General features: G+C 48.6%; 1 protein-coding gene across 1 annotated transcript; it reads right to left on the minus strand.

Annotated features, from left to right (window-relative positions):
• Positions 1-1927: 1927 nt before the first annotated feature.
• On the minus strand, positions 1928-3208 carry LOC311217055 (olfactory receptor 2A25-like; the record flags this gene model as incomplete). The annotated part of the gene is made up of 2 exons (XM_084298792.1): positions 1928-2944; positions 3191-3208. The coding sequence occupies 2 exons, from the start codon at positions 3206-3208 to the stop codon at positions 1928-1930; spliced, it is 1035 nt and encodes a 344-aa protein (XP_084154918.1).
• Positions 3209-11986: the final 8778 nt, after the last annotated feature.

The following is an 11986-nucleotide window of genomic DNA, read 5'->3' on the forward strand; positions in this document are numbered from 1 at the left end:
GACCAAAGCAGGAAGCTCTGCAGAGTCATGCAGAGCCCCAAAAGGCACTTTCGGCACCCTTGGGTGCATTCCACCTAGTCCCATGGGCTTCAACTTGTCTGGTTTGCATATGTCATCCTGACTACATCCCTAAATCTTACTTTGCTGTGGGTAAATCTCCACTCCCCCAGACTATTTTTGCTCAGATCTGTTGTTCCAGAGCAGTGATCTCCACACTTTTTTAATCATACACCCCTCGTACTAAAAAGCTTTTGAGCACATACCTCCAATATAAATATAGTTATTTACAAATTACATACATGTATTACTACTGTACATTATAGAATATATAGAAAAATGGAAATTAAGAAAGGATGAGATAAAGATGATGTTTTAAAACAGTATTAAAATATTTTATTTATTAGTGGTACAAAAAATATTTTCTTCCTTTACCCCAATGCATTGTCTTGCACACCCCTGGAGTGCACACACTCCACTTTGGAGACCATTGTTACAGAGAAAGCAGAGATTTTTCCCAAATAAATAAGTATGATAAAAGGGAAATATATTTATCTTTTGTAGCAGACACTGGCCAAACATAGAGCACACTTAGGACTTGTGGTGCATGACCCTTCCCTGCCCCATGGGTTCTTCATTGTCTTTTCCCTGTCTGTCACCTCAAGAGATGCATACTTGGCCAAATATGAAAATAGCTGTAACTGGCAGGAACAATTGTGAAACTGAACCCTCCTGGGTTTCAGCATCAGTAGCAAGGGGTGGATATCTGGCTCACGTGTCCTGGGGACCGTGGGTGAGAAGGAATATGCAATTCCTCTTTTATTGGCAAAGGAGCAGCCAAGTTTGTATCTGTCCTGCAAACTGGATTCCCAAATTAGCTCTCCCTTGATGGTGTGCTCTGGGGAGGGTGTGTCACATCCTTGCCTAAGCTGGATAAAGCACACTGGGTTCTGACTGGGAAACTCTTGGTTCCACCAGAGGAGGGGTTGCTTCCAGTCACAGGAAACCATTTTTTCCCATAATTTCTGCTAAATGGGAGCCTTACAGAAGCTTGCAAAGAAACCACAGCCCAGCATTTGACTGAGGTCCAAGAAGGATGTGAGGATGTTTCACTGTGCCTGTAGGCGTATCTTCTTGCACACAGTGAGATACGGTCACGGTGTTCTTCCACATCCCTTTATTTGTGGCCACCAGGCAATGCCTTCTCAGCTCTGTGTGGTGCCAAGAGCCCTGTGCACTCTTCCTGAAAGCACATCATGAATCAGAATAATCTGCTCTCCCAGGCATGTTCAGGTGCCACCTACACTCCTGCTTTGTCACCACCATTTTGCATGCGGAAGCAGATGTCTGTTCCCAGGATTGGCTTTGATTCCTGAAACTACAAAGATCAATCCCCTGACAATGGTTTTCCTACTTATACATATTTTATTGCATTAAGAGAAAGACATCCGGCTCTGCAGTGTCTGCAAGTCCAGCCCAGACAAGATTATCCACCACTTAGCAGGAGATGCTTACAGCAGGGCATTACTGCTGCACTTTGCAGTGTTTCACCTCAGAAAGAGCTTTGCTTAGGAATAAAAGCTCTTTCCAGGAAGCCTGACAAAACCTCGGTGCAGATAAATGATTAAAACAAACAAACAAACAAAACAATGCAAACAAACAATCAAACAAACAACAACAACAAAAACAAGGATAACCAAGGGCACCGTCACAACAAAGGCATTTTGTGGAGGTTCAGTACTGCTTCTTGACCTGGACAATACCTATTTCTTAGGAAAAAAGTTCACAGAATTATTTTTTTTGGGAGAACTGTGACCAAGACCTAATGGTTTTATGGAATCCCCTCCTGGTCTATTCACATCTCCAGAGGTCTCCCTTCTGCTTGCCACTGGTCCAAGAGAGCCCCACTGTCCCCCATCATCTTGGGTCATCAACAGCCGTGCTCCATGCATGGTGAAGGCAGAGGCTGTTCTGCAGCCCTGCCTGTGTCCTTGGTGGATCTCTGTGACAACACTCTGTGCAGGGCTTTTCTGATGGCCCCTTGCACTTCATTATTTCTCAAGCTGTAAATGATGGGATTCAACATGGGGGTTATGATGGCGTACAGCAGGGCGAGGACCTTACCCATCTCCTTGGAGGTGCTGGAGTGAGGCAGCAGATAGGCAATGGCCCCAGCACCAAAGAACAGGAACACAACAGTCAGGTGGGAGGTGCAGGTGGCAAAGGCCTTCTGCCCCCCTGCTCCCTTCTGGAGGACAGCCCAGAGGATGTGAACATACGATACGAGAGTAAGGAGGAAAGAGCCCATGGCAATAGTCCCAGCCAAAGCGTACAGGACGGCCTTGTTGAAGCGAGCATTAGGACTGCAGGACACATTCAGCAAGAAGGGTATCTCACAGAACAAGTGATTGATCACTTTGGACCCACAGAAGTGTAAGTGGGCTGTGAGAAAGGCCTGTATCAGAGACGAGAAGGAGCCACTCAGCCATGAAACAGCCACTAAACAGTGGCAAATCTTCTTGCTCATGAACACTGCATAGTGAAGGGGGCGGCAGATGGCCAGGTACCGATCGTAGGCCATGGCAGCCAGGAGCACACACTCAGAGCCTCCAAAGCTAAGGAAGAAGTAGATCTGTGTGATGCAGCCCACAAAGGAAATGGTCTTCTGTGATGAGAAGGAATCCTTGAGGATCTTAGGGAGTGTGACAGAGGAGTAGCAGATATCCAGGAAGGAGAGGTGGCCCAGGAAGTAATACATGGGGGAGTGCAGGTGAGCATCCAGCCAGACGAGGTTCATTATGAGCAGGTTCCCCAGCAGAGTCACCAGGTAAATGAGCAAGAAACCCAGGCAGAGGGCCACCTGTGCGTTGTAGGTACTGGAAAACCCCAAGAGAAGGAATGAGGTGGGGCTGCTGAGATTTCCCCCCTGCAGGGATTCGGAACTCATCTACAGGGAGAGCAGGAGGACATGAAGGACAGGTGGAAGCAGGGTGAGCACTCACCCCTGCCGTGGGATGTCTCCAGCCTTCTGCTCTGTTGTGTTGTGGGCTGAAGCCATGACACAGCCTCTGGCAACCCTCGCAACTCACATCGTGCTCCAGGGGCTCTGGGATGGGAAATGTCTATTGGGGCAGGTGATGAGTTTCAGCCCAGGGGGGTTCAATCCTCAAGCCAACCCTGCAGGAGCCCACACCTGCACAGCCATGCCCATGTTCCCACTGCCCCGTAGCTGTTTCAGCTGGCATGGGGGCAACTCTGGCCCAGTGCTGCCAGTGGACTCTGGTAGAAACCTGACAGACCTGGCTGAAATGGTTCTAGCTCTTCAGGTACTTGTTTGAAGAGCCCATGGCACAGCAAAACCACTTCCCTGTGCCTCTGTCTGAGCTGGGGCAGGACCTGGTGATGAACGGGCCAAAACTCTGCATCACCTGAAGAACACCTGAGAGCAGGGACATCACCACTGTAGTCCATAAGGATCCCAGGAACTGTTAAATGAGAACAAACAGGAGCAGTCCCTCTCTCCCCTTCAGGTTTCCTGGGCTGTACCTGGAGTGTGGTCTAAATATCCCCAAAAACATGGCAGGTTCGACTCTGCCTTGCTGAACTATTGCTGCCCTTCATAGCAGCAAGGTGTGTTTACATTGTTAATGAAAACATAGAAAGACCATAGACTGTGGAAGCACATCTCATCCTTCTGCTGGAAAAACAAAACAAAACAAACAAACAAAAACCTCAAATCAAAACCAAACCACCTTTAAAAGTTACAAAGACAGTGTCTGATTGCAAATACGGCACTGTAGTCTCATGAGCACCTTGAGAAAGCATTGTAGGGAGGGAATTTTGAGAGATCACAGGACCAGAAAGGCATCTGAAGGTGATTGTGTTGTTCAAGTAGTTCAAGGGTGGCAAGCAAAAGCAGAGGCACCAGCCTGCAGGAAAAGGGAAAGACTCTGAATCTAATGAGAAACTGGAGTTCAGGGATACATAAGATATTGAGTGCGAACCTAAAACTACTGAATTCTTAGGAAAAGCAGGAAGGAGACAATCAGTGATTTATGCTCAAACTTGCAAGAGGCAGTTTGTCACTGCTGGGGCTGACAGGGCAGTCACCAGGTTGTTGCAGAGGGAAGTGTGGGAGCATCTTCCAGGAGTGAGGAAGAGGTGGGTACCAGGCTGAGAAGACTTGAGCTCCATCAAACAACATTGCAAGTTCTCTGCAAAAGGCAACAAGGACATCCCCACAATGATGGGGATGAGCTCCACAATGTGGAGATTCAGGGATTGGCTGTACGTTTGTCCTGGTACCCTGCAAATGGGCTGGATGTGTACTTTGGGAGGGAGGGAGGTGCAGACAGCCCAAGGTTTGGTCCCACAGGCAAGGCTGGAGCACTTGAGCAACTGGGAGCTTCCATGTACATGCTCCTCCTAATGCAAGGAGGTGATGCATCAGGAGGGGAGAATCTGTCAGGGATCCAGGCTGGGAGAAATGACATATCAGGCTTTGAACCACAAAGGGACTGGTGGCTGAAGAAAGGCATGTACTCTCCATGCTTTGTGTGGTATGTGCTGTTAAACAAGGGCAGAAAGCAGAGACAGAGGAAAGGGAAGCAGCTGTAGGGATAAGTAGCTTGTGTTCATGAAAGGACCTGCCTGACCAACCTCATTCTGGCTTGTATTAGGAATAGTGCAGCCAGCAGGACCAGGGGAGTGATCATCCCCTGTACTCTGCTCTGGTAAGGCTGTACCTCGAGTGCTGTGTTCAGTTTTGGGCCCCTCACAACACAAAGGACGTTGAGACCCAGAAACATGTCCAGAGAAGGGCTATGAAGCTAGTGAAGGGCCTGGAACACAAGTCCTGTAAGGAGCGGCTGAGGGAACTGTGGGTGTTCGGTCTGGAGAAGAGGAGGCTCAGGGAGATCTTTTTGCTCTCTGCAACTACCTGAAAGGAAGGTGAGCTGGAGGTCAGCCTCTTCTCACAGGTAACCAGTGATAGGACTAGAGGGAATGGTCTCAAGTTGCACCAAGGGAGGTTCAGTTTGGAAATTAGGAGATATTTCTTCTCTGAAGGAGTGGTTACACATTGGAATGGGTTGCCCAGGGAGGTGGTGGCATCACCGTCCCAAGGCGTGTTTACGGAAAGGTTGGACATGGTGCTTAGGGACCTGCTGTAGTGGGTGACATTGGTAGTAGGGTGATGGTTGAACCAGATGATCTTGGAAGGCTTTTCCAACTTTAATGATTCTATGATAAGAGCAGGTGGGAAAATGGTACAGCCAAACAAAAGGCTGGTCTCTTCTAGCTCAGGAAGAGCAGATGATCCATAGGAAATAATACAAATGGTTGTGGCTTCAGGCAAAGCTGGTATGGAGCACCTCAAACTGCTACATGGAACACCCCATGACAACAGATATTCCTGGAGGTCAGCGAAACAGTTGGTGTAACCAGAGCAGACAATAGAGGATGCAGGAGGAGAGTGCAAGAAAGTGAGATGAGGAGGATGGGTAACACAGCACAACACATTGAAAGGCACCATCAAAACATCTTCCTGGGTCCAAATCACCTTGGGAAGAAGGGAAAGGAAGGTCTGCCCTGACAGATCCCTCAACCAGACTGGGGCAAGAACAAAGCCACAAGAGAGAAATTCTGCCAGGAAGAATAACTCCTTGGAGAGGGGAGGCTGTAAATCACAGTCTTGACTACAACGACCATTCCAGAAACCCTAGAATCGTAGAATATCCCAAGCTGGAAGGGACCCATAAGGATCATCAAGTCCAACTCCTGGCACCACACAGGTCTACCCAAAAGTTTAGACCATGTGACTAAGTGCACAGTCCAAACGCTTCTTAAATTCCAACAGGCTTGGTGCAGTGACTACTTCCCTGGGGAGCCTGTTCCAGTGTGCGACCACCCTGTCTGTGAAGAACCTCTTCCTGATGTCAAGCCTAAACTTCCTCTGCCTCAGCTTGGCACCATTCCTGTGGGTCCTATCACTGGTGTTTACAGAGAATAGATCACCTGCCTCTCCACTCCCCCTCACGAGGAAGTTGTAGACTGCGATGAGGTCTCCCCTCAGCCTCCTCTTCTCCAGGCTGAACAGGCCCAGTGCCCTCAGCCGCTCCTCATACGTCTTCCCCTCTAGGCCCTTCACATCTTCGTCACCCTCCTCTGGACACTCTCCAACAGTTTTACATCCTTTTTGTACTGTGGTGCCCAGAACTGCACACAGTACTCGAGGTGAGGCCACACCAGTGCAGAGTAAAGCGGGACAATCACCTCCCTCAACTGACTAGCAATGCTGTGCTTGGTGCACCCCAGGATACGGTTGGCCCTCCTGGCTGCCAGGGCACACTGCTGATCAGGGCACACCCCTGGATATGTCATCTCACATGTTTTTACCACATCACAGCATGAAGTGAACTGATGGGGTTCTGGTACCTGAGTGGCTGGTAGAGCAGGGGTGTTGGACCAGCTGGCCTTCAGAGGTCCCTTCCAACCTCAATCATTCTGTGATTTTGTGATTCTAGCAAGCAAGCAATGTATCTGCACCGAGGAGGACATTTGGAATGAGTGGAAAGTCTGCAAGCAAAGAAAAGACCTCAAAACGCAACAAGAAAACTCTACAGTGAAAGACGAATGAGTGCAGGGAGACCATGAAAATGGTGTGCAGCCTTATGAGATTAATATACGTGCTTTAGCCATATATTTGAAGGAAAGGCAGCCCTATGGCACTTCTCAGTTCACCCAGACCCAGAATCACTCAAACACGGTTTTCCAGGAAGACGATTTATGGCAAAAGTGGGGTTGCAAGTGACAACATGAAGGTATGGGGACAGCAGCATCAAGCAGAGAGGAAGGTCCTCAGAGGTTTGTTGAATACCAGTGGGGCTGCAGGAAGGTAATGTGGCTGCACCTGAATTTAGGAAGAATTAATGCCGCTTCTCCTTCAGTGAGTATGCAAAGCATCTTTGTGAGGAGAGCTACATCTGATAGGAGAATAAGAATCCAGCACTGGACATTTGCAAGGTTTTAGAGGAAATAAAAGTTGAAGTTAGAGTAAAATGTAACCCAGGCTTCCAAGGGAAGGTTGTACCCAAAAACCCATCTGTCCATCCCTTGTTAGACACTTGGTTTCTCCAGCAGTGGGAATGGCACAACTATCACTTTCCTGGATCTCAGAAAAAAGATGTCTAAAATCCCATGTTAACCTTGAGAAGAGCAAGGGTGAAGGGGCAAGGAGCAGTGGGGAAGCTCCTGGGAGACCTGGGGGGGACATGCTGGCCCCACTGAAGTTGTTCCAGAGCAGAGCACCGTGCATTGCGATGTGCTGGGAAATGGGAAGCCATGAGCTGGGAGTTGCCGATGAGAACTAGCTGGGCACAGGAGCTTTGTGACTGTGGAGCAGTGTGCTGGCCCACAGGGATATCAGCAGGACACCCAGCAATCTGGCCAGCCCAGGATAATGACAAATCATGAGTGTGGCAGGGGAAACCAAACTGGCTGTGGGGACAGGAGGAAAGCTTTCCAGTCTATGTGCGAAAATAGTGATGCTGAGATATGTTAGTGAGACCTTGCCAGGTGGTGCATAGGGAGCCTGCTTGAGGAAGAGGGAGCTGTTCTGCCATGGCACTATGCCTGCAGAAGGAAGAGCCCCTGGGGAGCACATGTTGCGATGCGGTCAGCCTGGAGCTGCAAAGCCCAGCAGGGAGGCAACTGCTGCATGGGGGAGCAGAGCCATTCGCTAGAGCATGCTGCTGTGGGTGGGCCTGGCACGGACAAGCCTGTGTCAGCTAACAGCTTAAACCCAATTTCAAAAATGATTTGTACTTGGGAACCACATCCTTAGTTCTAATGCACCAAGATTTGGACAAGGAGTCAAGGTGCCATGTGGTGCCTTCTCATACGGTTTAGATCCCACAGTGATTACATACCAGCGTAAATACAGGAGGAGTTTTGGTTCCTAAATGTTTGTCACCAATTAGATCTTTTCCTTTTACCTAAAATAAACATGCTGTGACTGTAAGTAGATGTCCACAGAGCCTTTAGTGTCAGTTTATTGAAGTGGAGGTAGAAAACTACGTGCCTGGAAGTTAGCACAAAGACCAGAAACCCCCAGCTCTCTCCCTGCATACCACGGCCCTCTGCCCCTCCACACCTGGGAGCATACCCAGGCCTCCGGTCTCCCCAGAGGATCACCACAAAGCAGCTTGGCTTCTCTGGCACTAGTTGGGATATAAGTGGCATCTTCGTTTCATTTTCCAGTAACTGTAGGGGTTTGCAATTAAGTTTGCTGATCTAATAGCCATTAACTGGATGATCAGCCAGTCATTGGAAGTGTCTGTTTGCCTTTCTGTTAATTACATACCTTTTGATTTCCAATCAAATCCAATACAAGACAAGTGAGCTCAATATAGAAGCTGATCAGTGCTGCTCTTTGTGGAGCACACACCAACCCTATGGTCTTGCTGGGTTTGCAAAGCTACATCATGTCAAGACTGGGAGCAGACAGCACGCACTGCGACACGAGCAAGTGACACGTCTGCTCCCAGGCAGAGCCGTGTTTGCAGGAGGGGCAGGGCTCGCCTGGTGCTGTGAGCAGGAGAGCGGCAGCGGTGTGAACTTTGAGACGTGTCCCAGGCCCCTGGGCACTCAACAAACCACTGGGCCATGAGCAGCACTGAAAGGGCCTGCATCTTCCAGTCCTGGGAGAGGGCGACAGAGCAAAGCAGAGCTGGCCTTGCAGGGCTCTGCATGGGGTGAATGCTGGCCCTCCTTGACCCTACAGCTGTCCTGCCCTTGAGCAGTCTCCCCTCCCCCCATCAGCTGGGGACATGTGAGGACCCAGTGCCTGTACAGCTTACCTTGAGAAGATGCTTCTTCTCTTCACGCCAGGTGTGTATGGTAGCAAAAGTGGTTTGGGATGCCAGGGTGAATTCAATATACCCCTTGGAGGCACATGGGAAAAGATCCCCTGTTACAGCAGAGTCCGTAATTGCACATGCACAGCCCCTTGAGCCATTCCCTTTAGGATGTTGTGGGAGCAGGGAAGCACACTGCGAGTGAAGACAACAGAGTCCTGTGGTCAGTGTCAACTGAGGGCACCCCCATGAGGCAGCCCCAGCCCTCCAGAGGCTGGGCCTGGAGGCAGGTCTGAAGCTGTCTGAACGTCCCAGTAGCTGCAGGCTCTCAGAGGGGTGGTCCTGTTGTGCGGCTGGGGTAGTGCTGTAGGCTATGCAGCCCAGTTGATTCAGAGACACCTGGGAGCAAGAGCTTGAGTCTGGGAACACGTCAGTTTTCCTCACTTTTTTTCACTCACTTGTTTTCCTCACTTTTGCAACCAAGAATGTACTTCCTGGCCTTCTTGGATAACCTTGGTTTCTTCTAGACAAGCTGGTCTGGATTTAAGAGTGATATGGGGGGGTGGAGGGGAGGGTCTAGCAAGTGCAAGGTGTGTTGTTTCTGTGCTCAGAGAAGCTGTTCAGAGACCTTTCACCTCTGAGAAGTTTGGGACTCTGGAAAGGAGGTTTCCCCCCAGATTCACCAGTCTTCAAAGGCCAGTGTGGGGCCTGAGAACATGAGTGATGGGGAAGCTGGCCACGAACAGGAGCATCTCTCTCTGACACAGCACTTCTCCCTGCCCCAATGAATGCCCCAAACTGGACCTTGCTCTCCAGATGTGGTCTCACAAATGTTCCTTGATCTGCTGGCCACTCTTTGCTAACCCAGAAGAGGACGCACTTGGCTGCCTTTCCTGCAATGGCACCCTGATGACTGATGCTCATTTTGTTGATGCACAGGGCAAAGCTGCCATCTCACCCACAGGCCCATACTGCCCTGTTGCTTGTGGTTAACCTCTCAAGAGGCAGTACTTTGCATATGCCTTGGCTGAACACCAGGAGGTTTGTACTACCCCATTTTGGGGGGCTGCTGAAGTCTCTTTGAATGACAGCCCTACCTGCCAGAACAGTAGCCAGTCCCCAGAGCTTTGTTGTCCCCAAGATGCACATCATCACTGACAATGGACATTGCTTGGAGTGACACATCTTCACACATTTCAGGAGATGCTGGACCTGGCAGGTTGGAAAGTCCACAGTCACATTGCTCACCACCCTCAGGTCACCCGACACTTTGCATCAGCTGTGTTGGGTCAGCTGGTCATAGAGCCAAGGTATAAAGTCACATCCTGAGATGATCCAAGTTGAAAATAGCTACGTGCTTTCAACAGTGCACCTGGAGAAAGCAGGAACACCCGAAGTCTGCCATTTTTTTCTGTGCCAGTGTCTCATGAAGCTATGGCCCAAAAGGGCACCTTGCTGCCCCAGCAACAGTGAGTTTTTTCTTCACTTTTAACAGGTCTCAGTTGGTGTCATTAAAAGTTTCTGAACTTCTGCAGTCTCAACTTCTGAAAAGGCTCCAAGGGCCTTGTTGTGCCACTGCAGTGCCTGGAGACAGGAGCTATATTTGCCCCTTCCCAAACTCAGGAACAAAAACAGTGTTTATTCTTCTGTTGGGCTTGGACCCAGCACAGAGGTGTCTTTAAGCAGTAATTAGCAATTTAGAGGTGACTCACCCCTCACCCACGAGATTTCAGATAGTTGCTGCCTATGCCACAGAGCCATTGCCCATCAAGGCAAGACCCCACAGGGGACAGACCTCGAGACCAGGGTGCTAAGGAAAGGCTCAGCTGGGCTGGCACCAGGTCCCAGGTACAGTGGCAGCCCATCATCTCACTTCATGCAGTCCAAGATGGACAGACAAGATCTGACAAGCTCACGCTGCAGTAGTGACTCCTGCTGTGACAACCATATTGCCAGCTGACAACAGCGGTGCCAGCACCATTTGCATGCAATGGGACATCCACAAGGTTCTAACACAGATCCTGAGCTTTAGGGGGGACCTGATTCATGGGGAATCAAAGTGCTCTTCTCAGTACGGCGAGTGCTATGCTTAGAACCAGAGATGCTCCAATACATTTACATTTTATTTTTAAAAGGGGGAAAAAAAGTAAAGTCAAAAGGGTTAAATGTCACACGAAGCACAGAGATTGTTTATCTTTGCTCTGAGCACTTAAGATGTTTTTAGAAAATACAAACCTTAAACAAAGTCATAAAGGGAAACCAGTGCATTTAAATCAATTTAAAGAAGCTTGTTGGAAATAAGAGAAATGTTCTTAAAATTGCATCCATATGAAGACAGTAAAATGAACTCTAGGAAGTTGAATAGCAACAAAACAAGATAAGCAACGAAGACACCAAAACTTGTCCACTTGCTCTGAGGAATAACATCTGCACTTACATATAGTCTTTTCTTCAAAGGCTCCAGGAACAGGAATTGAACATTAGGATCTGTTTGACCAGGAGCTGGTCAGATTCAGATTGAATTTTCAAAGAAAATAAGCTGATGGAAAAGCAAAGAAACTTGGCAACTGCCTTGGATGAGAAGGATCTTTGTTTGAACCCCAGCCTAGAAGATCTCTTTTAAAAACACATTAAAGGGTCTGCCCAATCAAAAGAGAAGTCCAAGTCAGTAGTAAAACAAAGAAGATGGCATTTCCAGTCAAAATAAATCAAGTATGAATTTCAAACTTTTCACTGTAGCGTGTCATCTGCTGCTTATACTCGCATTTGGTACCACTGGTTTTCACCAGAAAGCTAGAGGAAGTAAATATTATGCCAGATTTTAAAGAGGTTCTCAGAAGTAAAGAGACTACAGATAGGTAGACCTACTATGTAGAGCAGGCACATGCTTGTAAGAGCTGTAATACATGGCAGAACTAGTTAATGCATGGTCAAATTATGTCATAAGGGAGGCTGAATCCAACTTTTTCACGGGAAAGTCACACCTCACAAATATAATTTCTGGAGGAGTCAACAATATATGAGTATTGGACATTCCTTGGTAATCTGGGAAGGGTTTTTGTCAAAGCCTGTGGTGGATAGACTGCCATAGATGGGGAGGAAGATCCTCACTTGCTAAATAAGTGGCTGAGAGA

This window comes from Netta rufina (genome assembly GCF_964035555.1).
Source record: "Netta rufina genome assembly, chromosome: 20".
Classification (NCBI taxonomy): domain Eukaryota; kingdom Metazoa; phylum Chordata; class Aves; order Anseriformes; family Anatidae; genus Netta; species Netta rufina.